Source organism: Benincasa hispida, chromosome 7 (genome assembly GCF_009727055.1).
Source record: "Benincasa hispida cultivar B227 chromosome 7, ASM972705v1, whole genome shotgun sequence".
Lineage (NCBI taxonomy): Eukaryota > Viridiplantae > Streptophyta > Magnoliopsida > Cucurbitales > Cucurbitaceae > Benincasa > Benincasa hispida.
In genome coordinates, this window is record NC_052355.1 from 1378735 (window position 1) to 1401006 (window position 22272).

Genomic DNA, 22272 nt, shown 5'->3' on the forward strand with positions numbered 1-22272 from the left:
TGTCCAAAGTTGATGCGTCCTCTTCAGACTTCACTGTCCAATGCATCCTCTTTGAAATACTATGACCAACGCATGGATTCTGGCTCCAACGTAAGGTTTGCTAAACTTTCCCACTCTTTCTATGGTATTTTTTAATTGTGAACTAAAAATGAAGTCTCTTGGCTCTATTTATAGGTGTCCAAACCTTCACCAGAGTTGACACCACCTACTTGGTTGCATGGCCAAGTGTCTTCTTCTCACCCCATCAACGCAATTCTGTTATCAACGCAAGTTAAGTGTCTTCCTCCCATGTTTCCAATGCATGAGCCTCCAATCTGATGCCACAACCTCACATTTTTAAGGCTTAAGGCTTTCCTCCCAAGAAGACACATGGTTTTGATGATGTTCTCCTGATGATCTCATCCTTTGTATGCGTCCAACTCTTGGATGTTCAATACATAATCTATACTTAATGCATAGCCTATCATCAATGCATAGCAAGCCAATTCACTATCATTACAATTCAACTTAGCCATCGCAAAGAGCTAAACATCACTAATGCATAAGGTGACCGTCCATCCTCGACGCATGGCTCACTAGGTAGCATTGCACGGTTTGCTTAGCATGGGCGCATGGTGCTGGCCACCAACGCATAGGCGTGCTGCACAGGCTAGCCGCTCGACGCATGGGCATACTGCTTCGACGCATGGGCCTGCGGTGTATGCTGGCCATCGTTCACACACTCGGCCGCATGGGCATGCTTGGCCGCATGAGTTGCGCGCGGTGCTTTGATGCTTGGCTGGGTGCTTCAGCGCATGGGTGTGGCCGCTTGGCAGGGTGCTCAACGCATGGGCATGGCAGCTCAGCGCATGGCAGAGGTGTCTAGCCGAGGCTGCTTGACGCATTGCAAAGGCACTGGCCAAGGCTGCTCGACGCATTGCATGGGCGCTGGCCGAGGCTGCTCAGCACATGGCTGGGCGTCTGGCCAAGGATGCTCAACGCATGGCTGGACATTTGGCCGAGGCTGCTCGACGCATGGTTGGGCATTTGGCTGAGGTTGCTTGACGCATGCCACCCTCCAGCCCGTGCCATCCCAATGCCTCACTTCCATTTTCCTTCTTTCACTAACGCATCCAACGCATCCAACGCATCCATCATTCAATGCATCCCATACAAAATTCTATACTTAGCCAAATTTTTCAAATTTTCCTCAAGAGCTAAACTTCCAAATCTCCTCTTTTCTTCAAATCTCCACTCTTTTCTCTACCATTAAACATTAGTTTCCACATCAACCTACTCACCTCACTAGTCTTAGTAGGGAACATATTAAGTAGAGAAATTAGGATTCGAGGTTCACAAGTATATACTTGTTCGTTTCTAACAAAATTTTCATGAGATAAACTAGTGACAGTTGACCTCATAATTTTATTTTATTTTTCCTTTTGTAGCGTCATACCTAAATAATTAACTTATAATTACATCTATCGAGTCACTGACCTAGCATTAGAACATAACTCGTGCATTTAAGCTAAACAAATATTTTAATGCACAACTATCATTCATAAACCTCTAGATGCCACTCTCTAGTGAGACATTCATAAACCTCTACTTTTCATGGGATGACCATCTAGTCGATAATTTAACCCGCCCTACCGTAGGTGAGATATACCCACAAATCACTGGTGAAATCAGAAGGAGACCACCACCTCTGGTGAATCCCGAAAGAAACACAAACCTTTAGTGAAATCCCAAAGGAGATCACCATCTCTAGTGAGTCCCGAAGGAAACACAAACCTCTGATGGGTATCTAACTACGGGTAGTGGGTAACTATCATTATCATAAATAACATGTATCATAAAATAAAGTCCCACAATCATGCAAATACATATCATCATGCTCATTATTCTTCTAGTAAAGCATATTGTAGAAAATAACAAGGTTTTTAAATGGGTTTTATTGGGTTTTTGGAAAAATTAAAGGCCCAATGACATTGTTGTAAATAATAAGAAATGACAAACTTGTAATTACTCCTTTCTTCTTCCAAAATAGGGCAAATCATGTGTTTTGTTTGAGAAAAAGCTGAAAGGAGCCGCCTGGGTGGATTTAGACAGCAACCACGACTGTGAATCGGAGGAAGCCGCCTGAAGCAATTGCAGCAGCCACCTGGGGAGAACCAAATCCATCTGGACAGGAGCTACAGTCGGGTTTGAAGACGAGCAGCACAGATTCTCGCGTGGTTTAGGTCAGTTCCGGTCTGGTGGTTTCCGTTTTCGGGTGTCGTGGTTCGGTCTGGGAAGTTCGCCGTGGAGGCTACATCCGGCAGCGATTGTTAGCGAGAGAGACACGTGGGTCTGCGCGTGGTTCGCCGATCAGAGGTGGGTAGCACACTGTTTTGGGCTGGTTTGCAGCGGGTTGTTCTCAGTTTTCAGAGGCGACGTTGTGTGCGGATCTCACTGATACTGAAATTACAGATTGGTGATTTCGTTGATTATCTGTAATTTATAAAATTCCTTTATTGCTCATTAATAAATTAATTCAAGCTAGTTCTCAAAGTGGATGTAGACCAAACTAGTCGGACTACTATATATCTTGCTTTCGATTTATTTCTGCAATTCTGTTTGGCCATCTAAGTTAGGTTCAGAAACTCTCACACATATAAAAAATAAAATTTAATCCATGCTTGCACTCATAACATGCTTCAAAATATAATTAAGATAAGCTTATTTTTCTTCATGCATCTTGATGCAAAAAGTCTTAGAATCCTAAAAAATTATTCTTAAATTTATCGCCTGGCACAAAGGCGGTTCCAGTAGTAAGATTACTTATCTCAAATTGAAATTTCAAAATTAATTCAAGAAATCATAGTAAGATTACTTATCTCAAATTGAAATTTCAAAATTAATTCAAGAAATCAATCTCCAACAAAAACTTGAATTAATGTCTCAAATGCTTTGTTTACTCCAAATTTATTTCAAACTTCACTCAAAGATTCAAATCTATTACATAAACCATAATTTATTATTAAAATCCAATTTCCAACACTTATAACTAATTCAAAAAGTTCCATAATCTTAATACTCACCAATTATGCACTCCAAAGTTCTGAAACTTGTTGAATAGTACACTAACGACTTTCAGAAACTTGAATCGATGCTCCAAATCTTATAGGTAAATCAAGTCGGCCCAAAATTCAGTGTGTACTAAAAGAACTAATGAAGAAATCCAAAGAAAAATTATCAACAACTCACTAAATAAAATTCCGGCGAGCGGCCATGACCTGCGGACGTACAATGGAAAACGGTTAAAATATATGAAAGTAACAGTGATTTTCCTCTCTAATTAATCTTCCTTCGGAATAAAGTGAATGGTTTGCAATGAAATGAATTGTTCTAAGAAGCACAAATACTTCATTGAGGCAAAGAATCTGTATCGGACACGTATCAGATATCAATACTTCCAGATACTTCCCAGATACGTATCTGATACGCGATTTAACGTATCTATTTCTACGCCTACTTTTTTTAGAGAAAAAAGACAAGCAACTCATCTAATCTTTCCCAATCTGAAACTAAGCAACCTATTTAAAAAACTCACTACTCGAGTCCAAAACTAAAAGAAAAAAATAATAAATAACGGACCAAACCCTATACTAGAATCTCCAACTTCACATTTCAGTCCCCACAAAATCCACCAAAATATAAAACATTTGGATATCTTCAACAATTCAATGAAGAAGTTCTTCGTTTATCTTCATACTTCTTCCTTTAATCTTCTTTTTTCTTCTTCTTTGCAATATGAGTCACTTTCTATTGCATTTTATTAACTACTGTACTTCAATATATTAGATGTTGCTTTTTTTTTTTTTTTTTTTTTTTTTGTATTGTGTTTCATGTTTGTTTCTATTTTGTGTTATTGTTATTAACTTATATGCTAAATTTATCTATACCTTAGATTTTTTTAAAGAAAAATAAAATGTATCTTCAATGTATCAATATCCTCGTTTTTTAGAAATATATATATATAAAAATGACACATCCTTAGACATATCCGTATCTTAATTTTTTTAGAAATTGACGAATACCCGTATTCGATCGTATCCGTATCGTGTAGCCGTATCTGTGTCTGTGCTTCATAGGAATTGTTGTATTTATAGAGGAATAATAATCATAATTCTAAATTATTTGGAATTCCATAACTTAAAGTAGTAGATAGATTAGGTTTCTTTTTTCGAATAAGATATTTTCTCTAATTAAAAAATCCATTTTTAATTAATTAGAAAATCCATCATCTAAATAATTTAAATTAAATCTAAATTTCTCTTATCAACTCAATTTAAATTTATTGTCTTCTCTAATTTGGATCCAAACTCCAAAATTAGAGATGATAAAATTTTGAACCCAAATTTCTCCTTTTCTTCTTAACTTTCGAATTCACTTTCCAAAATCCTAATTCTTTTGCTTTTCTTTATTTTAAAATATTTATCCAAAATAATCCAAAAATTCCAAATCTCTTATCAAATTGATCTCAGACCCATTAACTTCTTCAATTATTTAATTTTGGCTCCAAACTAAAAAATTAAAGGGAACATACAATCCAACATTGTGATAATTTACAACCTTCCAAATATTTAATCAATTTAAAAATACACTTTCCCCATAATAAATTAATCTAATTTTTCTTAAATTGAATTAAAATTCCAATTCTTTACAAATATCTTTTAAATTAATTATCTTTATCACCCGAATTAAATTTCTAGCCAAAATTTATCAAAATAACGTTAAAATATTTTAAGATAATTTAATAGAAATTATATGAAAAATTTTGGATGTTACACTCCAATTCAAGTGATTTCAATTTTACAATGTTTAATATAACTTTTCGAACCAAACTTCACTTTAAACCTTGAACTTCATTTTTCTATTTTGTTTTTTTTCATGTATTTGGTAAGTTTCAACCAATATTTGTGTTAAATTTGTTAATTATTTTAAAGGAAAAAAATTTGGAAATAAAAGTTTCATTGGGATTTTTCATAAGAATTGGAAATTTTCTGGTAAAAAGAAAAGGTTCTTAGTGAAATTTACCTTCAAAATTTAAAAGATTGAGAAAAATTCTATAAATTCCAATTCTTAAAAAAATTGTGAGAGTTTTTTTTTCATCTCTAAATAAAAAATTTCAACAAAAAAAAAAAAGAAAAAGAAAAAAAAACACTATTCCCTCTTACGGCTTCTGAAGAGCAATGCCACGTCACTGGGCTAGTATTCCTCTTTTTTTTTTTTTTTTTTTTATAATTGAAACTCTTATTATACTATAAACCTTTAAAAGGGACTTAAACAAAAAAATAGTCCAAAATTAAAAAAAGTAAATTAATTTTCTTAATTTAATCAATGTCCCACATAGAGGTTGTTTTTTAATAAAGAAAAATGAGCAACTTATTTACAAATATAACAAATTTCATTATTTATCAGTGATAAATTGCGATAGACATCTCCAATTTCAGTGATAGAAGTCTTATCGCAATCTATTGCAGTCAATTCCTTATAGACATTAACATTTTGTTATATACTTAAAAATATTTTAGATAATTTTATAATTTAAAATAATTAACCTCTATATATATTCAAATTAAATTTAAAACAATAACTCCAACAAAACTAAATCAAATTAATCAACAAAATACTAAAAGAAATTCATCTTCTTACTAATTTACACCCTTGCCCATTTAAATACCACAAAGAGAGAGAACTATTCAACAATATCAATATTATCATTCATTTGTGGAACAAACAATGCCAAAAAGTCAAACCATAATAAATCATTTTTCATGATGGCCTTCAAAATTTAAGTATGGCAACCTAGTCATCCCCTTTTTATTTTTTAAATTATTTTCTTTTATCTTTCTTTTTATATTTTAAAATTATTTTTGGGACTCTATAAATAGGTAGAATTTCTAAGGAAGAACCCACAACAAAGATTTGCATCTTGGCCTTCATTGAGAGTAAGAGGTATGCATCTTGGTCTCATTGAAAGCAATATTTAAACACTTCCTTTTCCTATCACTAAAAGAGGTGTTTGTATTTCTTATGCATTTGATAACATATATACCTCTATTCTTCAAAGCTTATGTTTGTTTCATATAATTTTTTTTAAGTGTTTATAAAGTTTGTATGGTTATTAATTTTTATTTATAAATATATGGGAATAAAAAATATGAAATTTGTTATCAAATAGATTCATAAAATAATTTGAAACAAGAACACTACTGCATACATGTCTTTGATTGTTTTGGACGATTTCGTGATTTCTTTATAATTCTTTTATTTCAGAAAAAATTTAAAAATGGCATACAATGTGTTTGGCAACCCAATCACCAATGAAACTCTAGAATCCATGCCTGAGTATGAAGGAAAGACAATAACACGTCAAGATAGAGCGCACGTGGCACTTAATATGAAGAATGCTCAAGATAAAGACAAAAATGCTAGAGAATATGTGGAAAGATTAAAACAACAATGGGGAACTGGAGTCTCAACCCTTTGCTTAATTTACAATGCCACTGGTGATACCATAAAATTTGTTGTTGAACACAGTTGGCATGGTCATATTGGGCCTGGTCCTTACCCAATCGAGATTGCAAATGGTCAATGGGGTGGTTTTCTTCATGTTAAAACTTCAGGAACAGCCACTGGCTCTTCTGCTGCATGTGTCTATCGTGGGTTAAATAATAATGGCATGATTTGTGATTGGATGGCTGCTTGGTCTAATCCATGGAATCGATCAGCTTCAGATAATACGGTTAGTAAATTTTTGTTCTAACTTCTACTTATATAAACTTTCGGTCACAGTTCTTTTATGCTTAAAGTGGATTTTCATGTATGTGTTTGTACACACATATAGTATATTCATAAACTTTTAAAAATTCAAGTTCAAATTTAAATTTGTAAGTCAGGATTAATTTATCAAAGATATTGAGGTAACACAAAATCTTTCTTGAAAAGGAGATAATTTCATTAACTTTAATAGAGACAAACTCATTTAAGAAAAAAAAAATTAAAAAAATAATGACAAACCAATTATAACAATTATAGTTTTGAATGCTATGCAATAAATGTACGTTTTGATATGGTGTGGCTTTGAGTAATAAAACAACTTTTTCCTAATCATACTTAGAATAATTTTTATAATTTGTTTTCTTACCTAATTAAAAATTAAAAATAATTTTATATTACTGAGGAATTAGAATTACATTTTTTAGCCAAGAAAAAATAAAATTAAAAATAAAGGCTCTTGTCTTTGTTTAAAGATTTTTCACAGAAAAATAGCTTTTGATTGAAAGCACTACTTTCAAACGTTGAAAATCTTTTATTTTATCTTCATTTTTTTCTTAAATTTATAAATTATTTTATTTCCTACTAGAATTTTTGGTGTTCTGTATATTTAGTTCTTACATTTTAACAGGTTTATATTGTATATAATTAAGGCTAAACTTAGAATTAATATTCACTTTTGGAAGTAGTTAACTATCATATCCATACTAATAATCCAAATTATTTGCTATAATTTTTGCCCTAATTAAAATGATCATTCTTAACTATCTTCAAAATGAAAAACTAATATATGCCACCTCATTTAAACTTCAAAAATAGAGTACCACAATTTCTATTTTCTAATTCTTTATTTTTTTTAAAAAAAAAAAAACCACAATTTTATTTTCTCAACCATTTGTAAAAGTAGAGATCTATGGATAACCATAACTACATTTTCTTTTCAGGTAACTTCAATATTTATTTGTATTTTGTAGGCATATACTGAGATTCGCGAAGAAGGACATTACACTAAGGAGGATCATTGGAATTACATCTCTAACTTATTATATAATTCGGGTCTTAGCCATTCAGACGATTGGAACGGATGCATTTCAAATGTGACAACAGGAAGTGATACTAGTCCGATATTCGAAGCAATATATACTCTAATAGGGGCTTGAAACTCTCTTATAAAAATAAATGCTTGATGCATTATAATATATGTACTACTAAACCTAATCGCTGCTAAATAATGGCCTTTGATGCCTTTATCTTTAAGATTTGTGGAGTTAAACTATGTTATATATCTTTTAGTTAACTTTTACTTCTACGGAAAATATTTAAATTTAAACTCAAAACCAAAGAAGAATTTAACAAATATATGTTTCATGATGTGAAAATTAATATTTTAAAACAATAAACTAAATGATAACAATACCTTTGTAAAAATAAATAAATGAACCAAAACATTGTCATATTTTACGTTTTCTTGGTTTTGGAATACCATGTTTAGTAATGGACTAAAACGGTGGATGAAATTTAGAAATTTAAGGTTTCATTTGGTAATCATTTAGTTCTTTATATATATATATATATATATTATAATTAAATCTATAGACATTACTTCCTCCTCTAAATTTCTTTATTTATTATCTACGTTTTATTAATGGTTTGAAATACAAGCCAAATTTTGAAAACTAAAAAAAAGTCACTTTTGAAAACTCGTTTTTGTTTTTAGAATTTGGCTAAGAATTCAACTACTGTACTAAAAAAAGATGCAAATCATTGTAATAAATGAAGAGAAATTTATACCATTGAAACTTCTAATCTGTAGGTTTATAAGGTTTCATTGCTAGCTCTAAGGGTAAAATAAGAATTAATTCATTTTGAATTAATTTGAGTTGTTCAAATTAAATAAGAGAATTAATTGTATAAGATACAATTAATATATTGTATATAGATATATCATAATTTAAAGTTAATTCTGAATAAGATTCAAAATTAGAGAGATAAATATTTGAATAAGATTTAAATATTATTTATATGAATGAGATTCATATAAGTTAAAATTAATATGAATATGATTCATACTAAAACTATAGGTTATATGAGAGAATAATATATTTGAATAAGATTTAAATTTATAACTATAGATTAAATTTATTATGAACGGGATTCATATTAAAACTATAGGTTATGTTTAATGTAAATGAGATTCATATCAAACTATAGTATATGAGAGGAATATGATTCAAATGTGGGATTAATTAAATATATGATACTTAATTAATTAATATTAGTTAATTAGATTAATTAATTTAATTTAATTTAATAAGATTTAATTTAATATTAAATTAAATATAAAAGTCAACTCTTCTCTAGTTAGCAAGGGAGTTAATGTGAGATTAGGAGCTATCTCCCCTCTTACTAGTTTTCACAAAATTGTTTTGTGAGTTTGAAAAATAGAAGAAGAGTTCCTTTGTAATGTGAATCACATAGAATTTTCTCTACAACATCATAATTCTCTTTCTCTTTCAAAAGGATTTTTATAGAAAATTCTTCTGTAAAAATTGTTCTTTCCTTCTCAAAAATAGAAATCCCACCATCTCGATTCTTACCATAGAATAGCAAGGAAACCAAGTGGTGGTGTCCTGTTGGTGCCCCTACTGCATTAAGATCGAGAGAAATGTTTGTGGTACGAAGTGTTCATGACATGGAGGGGTTCTTCAAGAAGATTGTCTTCAAAGATAAGTCCTTTCTTCTCTTGTAAAAGCATGCTTATGTGTTTAATGTTTATCATGTATCCTGTATGTTTCTCTGATTTTCACGGTTTCCAAAATAAATTTTCAAAGCACACGCGTTCACACGCTTTCGCTGATGGATTTGATTCCTTCAGTTGCAGATTGACCTTTGTGCAGTCATTTCAGAATGCAACATAGTGGACAATTCCAAAGAATGGTAGATAGACACTAGCGTTACTCGTCATATTTGTGTCAATAAGAATATGTTCACATCTTGTGCCAGTTTTTAGTGAAGAACAATTATTTATGGGTAATTCTACTTCAGAGGTTGAAGGACAAGACAAAGTGGTCCTTAAAATCACTTCTAGCAAGGAACTTACTCTTAACAATGTGATTCATATTTCTGATATTTGTAAGAATTTAGTCTCCGGTTCATTACTTAGCAAGAATGGCTTCATGTTGGTTTTTTTATATGATAAGCTTGTACTTCCCAAGAATGATATGTAAGTTGGAAAGGGTTATTTGAGTGATGGTTTGTTTAAGTTAAATGTACTCACAGTTGTACCCAAAAGTATTAATAATAATAAAGTTTCTACTTTCGCATATATCGTTAAGTCATTTGTTATCGTTAACGGCTTGTCAACTTAATTCAGATTCAACCATCATCAACTTTCTATCCCATCGTGATTAATTATGCCTTTTACCCAGATGCGCCCACCAAGTTGTGCCGGCTCTATGTGGCAATCCTTCTTGAACAGATGTTTGCGAGCACAAATCACCGCAAAGCCTTGCAGTAATGCTGCACTCGACCATTGATTTCTTGTGATCGCACTTTCTGCCTTGCGTCAACACATATTCTGCATAAAAATACAAAAAATAACTATTTCTATACGATGAACACATGCGACCACAATGTTATGAATTTAATGCTTTTTGGAAGCAATCTAACATATTTTATCAGTGGAAACCTTCATTGTTTAATAACTTAGCACTGTAATAACGTGCACTTCTACCCGTTATCAATCACTGCATCTCATTCCATTATTTCATCTCATAAAATAACACACCAAGTTTTTGGCGCCGTTGCCAAGGACTTCGGCCAATCATTGTGCTAACGGTAATTTTTCTGATTTATTTGCAGCTCTCAATCTCTGGCGAATTACGACCCGGAGATTGAAAGGACGTTCTGACGATGATTAAGAGACAGCCGCCAACAACAACAACCAAATAAAGACGATATGGCGGAACAGCCTAAAACCGGAGCACCAAATGAAAACAACGCCATGGTGAATACAATCCTACTGCAAATGATCGCAATATGCCCATTCGGGACTATGCATCGCCAAACCTCTACGATTTCTCTCCAGGAATCATGAGGCCTACCTTTGATGGATCCTGATTCGAGATGAAACCGATGATGCTGCAGATGATCTAGACTGCAAGATAGTTCGGAGGATTCGGAGGATGGCGTGGCGAGGACCCGTACGCTCACCTCCGAAGCTTCATAGAAATCTACAACACTTTTGTGTTCCCGAACATCTCTACCAAAGAAGTTCGACTAACTTTGTTTCCATTTTCTTTGTGTGATTAGGCACGAAAATGGGCATATTCCCTCGAGCCGGGAGAGATAACCTCGTGGAAACAAGTCATCAAAAAGTTTATGAAGAAATATTCCCACCAACTTAGAATGCCAGGAGAAGGAAATTAATAACGATTTTTGAACAAGAAACTGACGAATCGTTCAGTGATGCCTGGGCGAGGTTTAAGAGGCTGGTAAGAGACTGTTGATGCAATATTTTATGAAGTGGAAATATGGATGATATACGTTGATGGAATTGCATTGTGCACTTAAGTTTCCCCAGCGGAATTCAAGTGTAAATTCCCCTGAGTTTCCTGGAAAGTCCAGGGTCGAACACAGGGACTTGTGAAAATAGATTACGTTGGTAATTTTGATGAAAACTTTGCGGTAACCGGGTAAATAAATGAAGTGTTTGGTTTGTTGTTTTGCGTTGATGAAAAAGAAATAAATAAATGCAGCGGATTTGAGAAACGAAAGTTGCATTGATAGATCAATGAGTATGCGATAAATGGGTTGAGAAGATCTTTAGCTAGCATTACTCGGCAATGCGTCAAACTATGCGATCATGTTACTACCATGCACAGCAAGTCATTTTCCAATGTAAATGCGATGCTGCTAAATCTAGGACGCATGTTTTGAATGCAAAATGTCCATAGAGCTCATCCCTAGGTCTCTACTCTTATCCTATGCGTTGATGTAAGATGCATGAAAGCAAGGTGACCGCATACAATCATATCCTATCTCTAGGATGCATGCGATGCGTTGATTACAAATAGTGCTCATTTCTAAGCACCTATCTCTTGTTTATGCGTTCTAATCTGATTCTTCCAAACCTAGATTCTAACCTGACCTTCCCAAGACTAGATCCTATCCTTAGACTACCCTCCCGAGTATCTCTAATGGACGAATGAAGCATACATAAAAAAGATAATCGCAAAGAATGAAGATTCCCTAGTTGTGCTAGCTAAATACTTCTCCAACCCATTCAACTGATTTAGCTAATCATGCGTGAATCACAGAGAGTCAACAGATATAGAGAAAGAAATTCCATTTTTATAAATAAGTTGAGTACAAAATGCCAATGGAAGTTTAAGGTAGAGAGTTTGGTAGCATTCCTTGCTGACCGAGGCTTTTTACACTGGAATCTCTATTATACTCTAAAGATATCCCGCTTCCGCAGGCGTCGGCCCTCCCTCTGTCTTTGGAGCTTCCATCGCTTCCCAAACTTACCGGAACGATCTACCAAACAACTTTCTCCCTCGCGTCTGCCTTAAAATGAAAGAAAACTATGGACAGAGCATGAACTCGTGGAACAAAATATTGTAAAAGTGGTGAACCCTTTTTCTGAAGAACGCACTTGGTATTTATAGAGCATCCATGGTGAAAGGCAGCTTCTCTCTCCTAGTTATACAGATGGGATAGCTTTAATTTCTGATTGATGCGCTGAATGATTATTACAGATAAAGCTGAATGTACTTTGTGACCGTTATCGGCTGTCAACTTAATTTTGATTCGATCGTCATTAGCTTTCTGTCCCATTGCTCTTAATTGGCCTTTCACCCAGATGCGCCCACCATGTTGTGCTGACCAAGTTGTGGTGATCCTTCTCGGGCGAATGTTTGCAAGCACGATCAACGCAAAGCCTTGCGATGAAGTTGCGCTCGACACTGAATTCCTATGATCGCAATCTTTTCATTGCGTTAACGCATATTTTGCACAAAAATACAAAAATCAATAGTTCTAATGCGCTAAACACATACGACTGCAATATTATAGAATTTATGCTTAATGGACGCAATTTAACATATTCATCAACGCAATCCAAAATTGTTTAAAGAAATTAGCACTATGATAACGTGCATTTCTGCCTGTTATCACACCCCCAAATTTAAACAATGCTTGTCCTCAAGCATAAGCTAAAGATTCCTTTAGCAAGTCAACTGCAAAGTTCTTTTCCTAGATTTCTCAAGAATACTTCGTTCGAATCCTATATACTAGAATTTCCTTAAGTCTTATTCAAGTCTCTTCTTAAAATATTCTAAGACCTATGGACTATAAGTTTAACTTTCAAAAAGACTTTACTAAATTCTAGAACATCGCATGATTTATTTCAAAAAGAAATTTTTCTACCGGGGTGACAAATGATTTTATCCTTGCATAAAAATTTTCTTCATTGATATTTTTTTTCTAACCTTGCGCTGATCCGAGTGCCTTGCCTTCGTTTTGGCTTACCCCCACATGTGTCATGCGGACATCCAACTACGAGTAATGCACTCTTTCTTAGACTAAACTCATACCTATTTGGCAGTGGAGTTGCGGTCATTTATTTATGCGTTGATCCTGGTAAATTACTTTCGCTTTGGCTTGCCCCCACGTGTGTCATACGGACAATCCAACTATGGGTAAGTGCCTTTCACAACTTAACTCTTATCAACATGGGTTTCCCATTGCGTTGACAATGAAGTTGTTATTCTCAATTTTTTTTTTGAAATAGCAAGATCAGAACAACACCTCACCTCCAAATTTAAAATGCGGCAATGTCCTCATTGCCAAAAGATTAAAATAAGTTATGCGATGTTCTAGAATGCGTTGTAAAGAGAGTTTGAAAGAAAACTAGCAAACCCCTAACTTCTAGGACTATTTCATGAGGTGACTATCTTAAGATTAAGTTGACTCTAATATATACGAAAGAAATAGAAGCATATTTTTCATCATTGAAATCCTACTTGGCAAAGAAACAGAATGCGGTAACTCACTAAATTTATCTATGTCAAATAATTACGGTGATTAAAGAGGATGCGGTGATAAAACTTTGAAGACTAAAATGCAATGTGATAGCACAAAATCGAAAATAAAGATAAGGAAGAGTACACCCCCAAATTTTGCGTTGTCGCTCGCATTGTATTGATGCATCCATATTTGCGGCAATCTATCTTTTATGGATTGCGGTGATGGAGTTGGATTATTTGCTTTTTCATGTAATATCTCCGCAATCCTGTGCCTTAATCATTGTAAACAGACAAAGAGAGGGTCAAATGATTTTAAAACAAAACAAAAAATTTATGGAGGCTGTTTCTGGCTGGAAATCACCTCCGCAATATGCCTTGACCCGCTATCCATTAACCTTAGATGTCCGACTGCCATCCTCACTGCTCAGCTCCACCACACCATGCGGAAATATTCATTTAATGATGAAGGGACCGAACCAGCATGATTTTAATTTTCCCGGGAAGAGCCACAATCTTGAATTGAAGAGTAAGACCTTTTGCCCGACTTGGAGGTTCTTACCGCATATGCGTTGATCATGTCAGTGCTTGGTGCATTCTTTATAAATCCTCACATTTTCATATGCGTTGTTCCTCCATTCTTCCAGCTCGACCAGTTGCATTTTTCGTGCTTCCCCTGCCTTCTTTAAATCAAAATTCAGCTTCTTGACTGCCCACAATGCTTTATACTCCAGCTCTAAAGGCAAATGAGACGCCTTGCCAAATACCAACGCATAGGGGGACATACCTATTGGTATTTTGAATGCGGTCTAGTATGCCCATAACGCATCATCAAGCTTCATTGCCCAATCTTTCTGCGAAGGCTTTAGTACCTTCTCAAGTATCAACTTAATTTCTCGATTGGACACTTCAGCTTGACCATTCATTTGCGAATGGTATGCGGTGGCCACTTTGTGAAGGATATTGTACTTGCACAGCAACTCCTTGATATTTTGATTGACAAAGTGTGATCCTCCATCACTTATGATGGCACGAGGGGTGCCAAAACGAGTGAGAATATTTTTCTTCAGGAACTGAGTGACTACTGCCGCATCACTTGCAGCGCATGCTATGGCCTCTACCCACTTGAAGACATAATCGACGACCAATAAAATGTAATGCTTGCCATGCGAAGGAGGGAATGGACCCATGAAATCAATCCCTCATATGTCGAATAATTTCAGTTCCAAGATAGTGTTCATTAGCATTGCGTTTTTCCATGAAATGTTGCCTGTGCGTTGACACCGATCACATTTCATTGCATAGTCAGCAACATCATTGAATAATGTGGGCCAAAAGAATCCACTTTGCAAAACCTTGCCTTCAGTGCGCTGCCCTCCAAAGTGCCCACCATATGGTGAGTCGTGGCATTGTGACGATATGCATTATTGAGTAGCATTCGGTACGCATAATCGAATAATCTGGTCTGCACCTCTCTTATACAGATTTGGCTCATCCCAATAATAATATTTGCATTCGTGCTTGAGCTTCTTCTGTTGATGATAGGTGTAATCTTCACGAAATTTCTCACAAACCAAATAATTAACGATGTCCGCATACTAGGGCAATTCTTCTATGTGGAACAGCTGCTCATCCGGGAACACGACACTCACCTCAGTCTCATTGCGGTCAACTTCAGGATTTTCCAGTCTAGACTAATGATCCGCAACCTGATTCTCTATCCCCTTCCGATCAATTATTTTGATAAATTCTTGAAGGAAGAGAACCCATCTGATCAACCTCGGCTTTGCATCCTTCTTTGTCATTAAGTATCTGATCACTGAGTGATCGGTGTGGATGAGTACCTTAGTTCCCAATAGATATGCCCAAAATTTTTCCAACGCAAAAACCACAGCCATGTGTTCTTTCTCTGTAGTGGTATAATTTGTTTGAGTAGGGTTTAAAGTTTTACTCGCATATGCGATGAGGTGCAAAATTGTTTTTCTCTTTTGCGCTAAAACTGCCCCCATCGCATACACACTTGCGTCGCACATGATTTCAAATGGCAATGTTCAGTCCAGCACAATCAGTACGGGTGTGGTAATCAGTGCACTTTTTTAAACTCTAAATGCATTGAGGCAGTTGTTGTCGAACTCAAATTTTCTATCAGCCTCTAGCAACATACTCAATAGTCATGCTATCTTACAAAAGTCCTTGACAAATCGTTTGTAAAATTCGGTGTGCCCCAAGAAGCTTCGCACAGCCTTCACGCTGGTTGGAGGTAGAAGTTTTACGATTGCGTCGATTTTTGCTTTGTCCACCTTCAAGCCATCCCAGGAGACTTCGTGTCCCAACACTATACCCTCCTTGACCATGAAATGACATTTTTCCCAGTTGAGCACCAAATTCGTCTCTTCACATCTCTTTAGAATTTTCTCTAAGTTGGCTAGGCAGACTTCATAAGTGTTCCCATAAACGGAGAAGTCATCCATAAATATTTCCACTGAGTCCTCGAGATAATCTGAAAAGATCATCATCATGCACCTTTGGAACGTGCTTGGCGCATTACAGAGGCCAAATGGCATGCGGCAAAAAGCGAATGTCCTATATGGATAGGTGAATATGGTCTTGTCTTGATCTTCAGGAGCTATCATGATTTGATTATATCCGGCATACCCATCTAGGAAGCAGTAAAAATTATTCTCTGCTAGTTGGTCTAGCATTTGATCGATAAAAGGTAGAGGGAAGTGATCTTTCTTTATGGCCGCATTCAACTTGCGGTAGTCCATACATTTGTGCCATCCAGTGATGGTTCTTTACGGTATTAATTCGTTGTTCTCATTTGGGACTACTATCATTTCGCCCTTCTTCGGCACACATTGCACGGGACTGACCCACGTGCTATCTGCTATGGGATAGATAATGCCTGCATCTAGCCATTTGATAATCTTCTTCTTGACGACCTCCTTCATCGTAGGGTTGAGTCTGCGTTGATGTTCAATTGTTGCTTTATGGTCGTCTTCAAGATGAATGTGGTGCATGCAGTATGCAGGGCTAATTCCTCTGATGTCAGCGAGTGTCCAGCCAATTACTCGCACATGTTTCTTGAGAATGCCCATCAACACATTCTCCTGTTTTTTGTTGAGCTCAGAGGAAATGATCACTGGCAGCTTCTCATTTTGCCCCAAAACTGCGTACTTCAAATGGGTTGGTAGGGTCTTCAATTCAAGTCTTGGTGGTTCCACCAGGGAAGCTTGTGTTGTTTTTCGTTCTTCTTTTGGCTCTACTTCTTGCGTTGCGATCATTTCTTCTTCTTTGTTTGTTTTTGCTACGATCGCATTGCAGGCATCAACGGATGTGTTGGCATCCTCTTATTTACACTCTTCATCAGACTTTTCTTCTTCAATCAAATTCAGGTCATCATCAGAATCTTGCAGGTCTTCTTCATCCGGGAATTTCATGAATAATATTAAATTTGAGCTTCTGTCCATTTATACTCAAAGTGATTTCTCCCTTGTGCACATCAATTTGAGCACGACCCATTGATAGAAAAGGTCACCCAAAAGTGATGGGCACATCTTTGTCGGCCTCGTAGTCTAAAATGATGAAGTCAGTTGGCAAAATAAATTTATCAATTGTGATCAGCACATCCTTCACCTTACCTTCTGGGTGAACCATAGATCTGTCAGCCAATTGGAGAGTCACTGATGTGGGCATAAGTTCCCCATATTTAATTGTCTAAAAATCGACAGCGGCATCAAATTTATGCTGGCTTCTAAGTCACACAAGGCTTGCCCAATATAGAGTCCTCCTATGGAGGAGGGAATAGTGAAGCTCCCAGGATCACTCATCTTCGGTGGCATTATGGATTTGGAACTTTGCGTTAATGCCACCGTGGAAGAAATTTTCCAGCGCCCCTCTTCTTAGTTACCATGTTCTTTAGAAACTTAGCATAGGCAGGAATTTCCTCAATCATTTCATTGAAAGGAATGTTAACATGTAATTTCTTTAACATGGATAAGAAGCGTTGATACTGTACCTCTTCGTTTTTCTTCTTCCTTTGTCTCTGAGGAAAGGGTGGTAACTGAACTTTCACGGTTCCCATTTCAGTTAGCTTCAAGGTCGATACAACCTCAGGTTCTTCTGCTTCATTTTCTCTTTCTTCTTCTTGTGTTACCGCAATCTCAGGTTCAGCTGCAATGGAAGATGTTCTACTAAGCTCCTTCTTTTCTCCCTCCACGGTATTCCCACTGCGCAATGTCACAACCTGACATTGGAAGAATCCTGGTGCCCCTTCTTTTTGCGCCACAGGTTGAAAATTTTGTTGTTGATTCTTCCAAGAAAAATTGGGATGGTTTCTCCACCTAGGGTTGTAAGTGTACAAAAAGGGATTATTTTTCACAAAGTAGACAGATTGTGGATTTTGCGGGCAATCTTCCATTGCATGCCCATCACCGCAAGTCGCACACCTTGCGGTGTTCTGACTGATTGCATTGATTTACCCACCTTGCGGTGTTGGGATGTTGATCGCCATTCCTTGGATAAAATTCATCATTGCGGTCATTTGGTTTTGCAATGAAACAATAGCATCATTGTTTGCGTCGGAATCTTTAAGTCTCAATCTCTGGTCACTCTCTCTTCAATCTTCATGGTTTTTTGAGATGCGATCCAGGATATTCTTCGCCTCATCATAAGTTTTGTCAAGCAGACCACCAGTGGCTACCGCATTGACAGCAGTTTGCGAAGCGGGATTCAAACCATGATAGAAAATTTCCATTTGAAGGCAGTCTGGTAACCCATTATGTGGACAATCTCGGACCAACCTTTTAAACCTCGCTCAAGCATTGTTGAGCGATTCATCCATATCTTGTTCAAAATTTATAATAAGCTTCCTTCGTCTTGCGTTCTCGGTACGTGAAAAATATTTCTTCATAAATTTCTCCACTACCTGCTCCCAAGAAGTGATCTCTCCCGGTTCGAGAGAATATGCCCATTTCCTAGCCTGATCACAAAGAGAAAATGGGAATAACGTTAATCGAACTTCTTCAGCAGAGATGTTCGGGAACACAAAACTATTGCAAATTTCAATAAAACTTCGGAGGTGAGCGTGCGGGTCCTCGCCACGCCTTCCTCCGAATTGACCTGTAGTCTGGATCATCTACAGCATCACTGGTTTCATCTCGAATCTACGTCCGTCGAGGACAGGCCTCTTGATTCCTAAAGAGAAATCANACAGGCCTCTTGATTCCTAAAGAGAAATCATTGAAGTTTGGCGATGCATAGTCCCTAATGGGCCTATTGAAATTGTTTGCCAGCAAAATCGGATTAACCATGACATTGTTATCATTGGGTGCTCCACCTCCAGGCTGCACCGCCATCTCTTCTTTATCGGATTGTGGTTACTGTTGGTGATCTCTCAATCTTCTTCTAAATTCCTCTCAATCTCTGGGTCATAATTCGTCAGAGATTGTGCGTTCTGCAAAGAAATAAAAAAAAATTACCGTTAACAAACTATTTTGCCCAAGTCCCTGGCAACGGTGCCATGATGCAATATTTTATGAGGTGGAAATATGGATGATATGCGTTGATGGAATTGCGTTGTGCACTCAAGTTTCCCTAGCGGAATTCAAGTGTAAATTCCCCTGAGTTTCCTGGTAAGTCCAGGGTCGAACATAAGGACTTGTGAAAATAGATTGCGTTAGTAATTTTGATGAAAATTTTGCGGTAACCGGGTAAATAAATGAAGTGTTTGGTTTGTTGTTTGCGTTGATGAAAAAGAAATAAATAAATGCGGTAGATTTGAGAAACAAAAGTTGCGTTGATAGATGCAATGAGTATGCGAGGAACGGGGCGAGAAGATCTTTAGCTAGCGTTACTTGGGGAATGCGTCAGACTATGCGATAATGTTACTACCATGCACAACAAGTCATTTTCCAATGTAAATGCGATGCTCCTAAATCTAGGATGCATGTGTTGAATGCAAAATGTCCATAGAGCTCATCCCTAAGCCTCTACTCTTGTCCTATGTGTTAATGCAAGATGCATGAAAGCAAAGTGACCGCATACAATCATATCCTATCTCTAGGATGCATGCGATGCGTTGATAACAAATAGTGCTCATTCCTAAGCGCCTATCTCTTGTTTATGCATTCTAATCTGGTTCTTCCAAACCTAAAGTCTAACCTGACCTTCCCAAGTCTAGATCCTATCCTTAGACTACCCTCCCGAGTATCTCTAATGGACGAATGAAGCATACATAAACAAGATAATCGCAAAGAATGAAGATTCCCTAGTTGTGCTAGCTAAATACTCTCAACCCATTCAACTGATTTAGCTACTCATGCGTGAATCACAGAGAGTCAATAGATATAGAGAAATAAATTCCATTTTTATAAACGAGTTGAGTACAAAATGCCAATAGAAGTTTAAGGTAGAGAGTCTGGTAACAATTCCTTGCTAACCGAGGCTTTTTACACTAGAATCTCTATTATACTCTAAAGATATTCCCGCTTCTGCAAGCGTTGGCCCTCTCTCTGTCTTTGGAGCTTCCAACGCTCTCCCAAGCTTACCGGAATGATCTACCCAAACAACTTTTTCCCTCGCATCCCCCTTAAAATGAAAGAAAACTATGGACAGAGGCGTGAACTCGTGGAACAAAAGATTGTAAAAGTGGTGAACCCCTTTTTTGAAGAACGCACTTGGTATTTATAGAGCATCCATGGTGAAAGGTGACTTCTCTCTCCTGGTTGTACAGATGGGACAACTTTAATTCCTGATTGACACGCTGAATGATTGTTACCGATAAAGCTGAACGTACTTTGTGACAGTTATCGGCTGTAAACTTAATTTGGATTCGATCATCATCAGCTTTCTGTCCCATCGCTCTTAATTGGCCTTTCACCCAGATGTGCCCACCATGTTGCGCTGACCAAGTTGTGGTGTGATGACATGCAGAAATGCATGTCATCTTAGTTATTTTACTTAGAATTATGAAGGTTGTTAGGAAGAAATTGCGTCGATCGTGCTAGGAATTCATGAGAAAAAAAGTTTTCGTCGATTAGCATGTCGAATCTCAACTAACCCATTACTTTGCGTTAATTATGCGTTCAATGTTCTATTTTTGTAGGCAATGCAGGAAATGAACGCAAATGCAGAAACGAACCATCGCATAGACGACCCATGCGGAGAAACACTCCATCGCAAGGCAAACGCATCGATCAACGCATGGATGTTATGGTAATTAGCCGTATGCGTCCATTGCATGGGAGTTGCGCTCGTCAAAGCGAATGCGGTCATCATGTAGAGTTACAGTGTTAAGCGAATGCGGTCATTAAATTATTGTGGCTACGCGACAACGCATTCTAATGGGATCAACGCAAGATTGGTGGAGTGAACGGATCAACGGATCTACCTCGAGAAAATCCAAAGTTGATGCTGACATTTCACCTACCGCGCCATTGGTGGCAGAGGTTCAGAAAGGACTGACGCGTCAAACGTTAGACTCAGAGTTAATGCTGTCGGTGGTCTAAACTCTATAAATAGAAGCCGATGAGCAAAATTCCAGGTGATCCGGAGATTGTCCCTCAACCGGGGATTTTCCACGCGATCCAGACAAAATGCGTGAGAAGATGGCTAAAAGTTCTTCACCTCCTTCATCCATTTCGAGTGACGACCGGAGCCTTCGACCGGAGTTAGATCTCAAGAGAGTCAGCTCCTCCGCCCATCTTTGGCACCACCGACAGCCTTGACACACATCCGCTGGGAGCAAATCTTTGTTTCCAGTCGGTCATTTCTTTTCCTTTCTTTTCTCATATTGTATTGTATATCATTTTGGAATTAAGAAATTAATATAATGTGTTTTTCAATGCATTTCTCTTTTCCTTCGACTTCATTTCCATCTTCTTGCTTAGCTTCTTTACTTTCATTGCAACACTTAGTGGGAGTGCTTGGGTATTTCATACTTAGTCATGTGGATTAGGGATATGAAGCATGTTGCAACCCACCGAGAGGTGTGCGTTGTGCGAGTATATGAGTATTCTTATTTGCTTAATGTGAAGATGCTGCAACACCTGTCTATGGGCTAACGCGTTGCTTGTCTATGAGTGAAGTCAGCAACAATCAACTGCCTGAAAGGGTAAGTGGTTGGACGCATTAATCAAGGTATTCGTTGTTCACTAGGGATAGTAAAAACCGTAGGTCAGCGAAGTTTATGCGATTGTCTTGTATCATGTATGCTTCATTCGTCCATTAGGGATACTCGGGAGGATAGTCTAAGAATAGGATCTAGGCTTGGGAAGGTCAGGTCAAAATCTAGGCTTGGGAAAGCCAGATTAGAACTCATAATACTAGAGATAGGCACTTAGGAATGAGCACTATTTGTTATTAACGCATCGCATGCATCCTAGAGATAGGATAGGATTGAATGTGGTCACTTGCTTTCATGCATTTTGCATCATCGCATAGG

At 36.7% G+C, this 22272-nt stretch overlaps 1 protein-coding gene across 1 annotated transcript; it reads left to right on the forward strand.

Moving 5' to 3' along the window:
* The first annotated feature begins 5900 nt into the window (after positions 1 to 5900).
* LOC120081152 (23 kDa jasmonate-induced protein-like) lies at positions 5901 to 8080 on the forward strand. Its single transcript, XM_039035835.1, has 3 exons — positions 5901 to 5982; positions 6304 to 6772; positions 7779 to 8080. Exons 2-3 carry the CDS (start codon positions 6317 to 6319, stop codon positions 7962 to 7964), a joined length of 642 nt encoding a protein of 213 aa, XP_038891763.1. The 5' UTR covers positions 5901 to 5982; positions 6304 to 6316; the 3' UTR covers positions 7965 to 8080.
* Positions 8081 to 22272: the final 14192 nt, after the last annotated feature.

Coding starts and splice junctions, on each gene's coding strand:
- LOC120081152 (XM_039035835.1), top strand. CDS start 6,317: ATGGCATACAATGTGTTTGGCAACCCAATCACCAATGAAACTCTAGAA. Junction 6,773..7,778: donor GATCAGCTTCAGATAATACG/GTTAGTAAATTT, acceptor TGTATTTTGTAG/GCATATACTGAGATTCGCGA.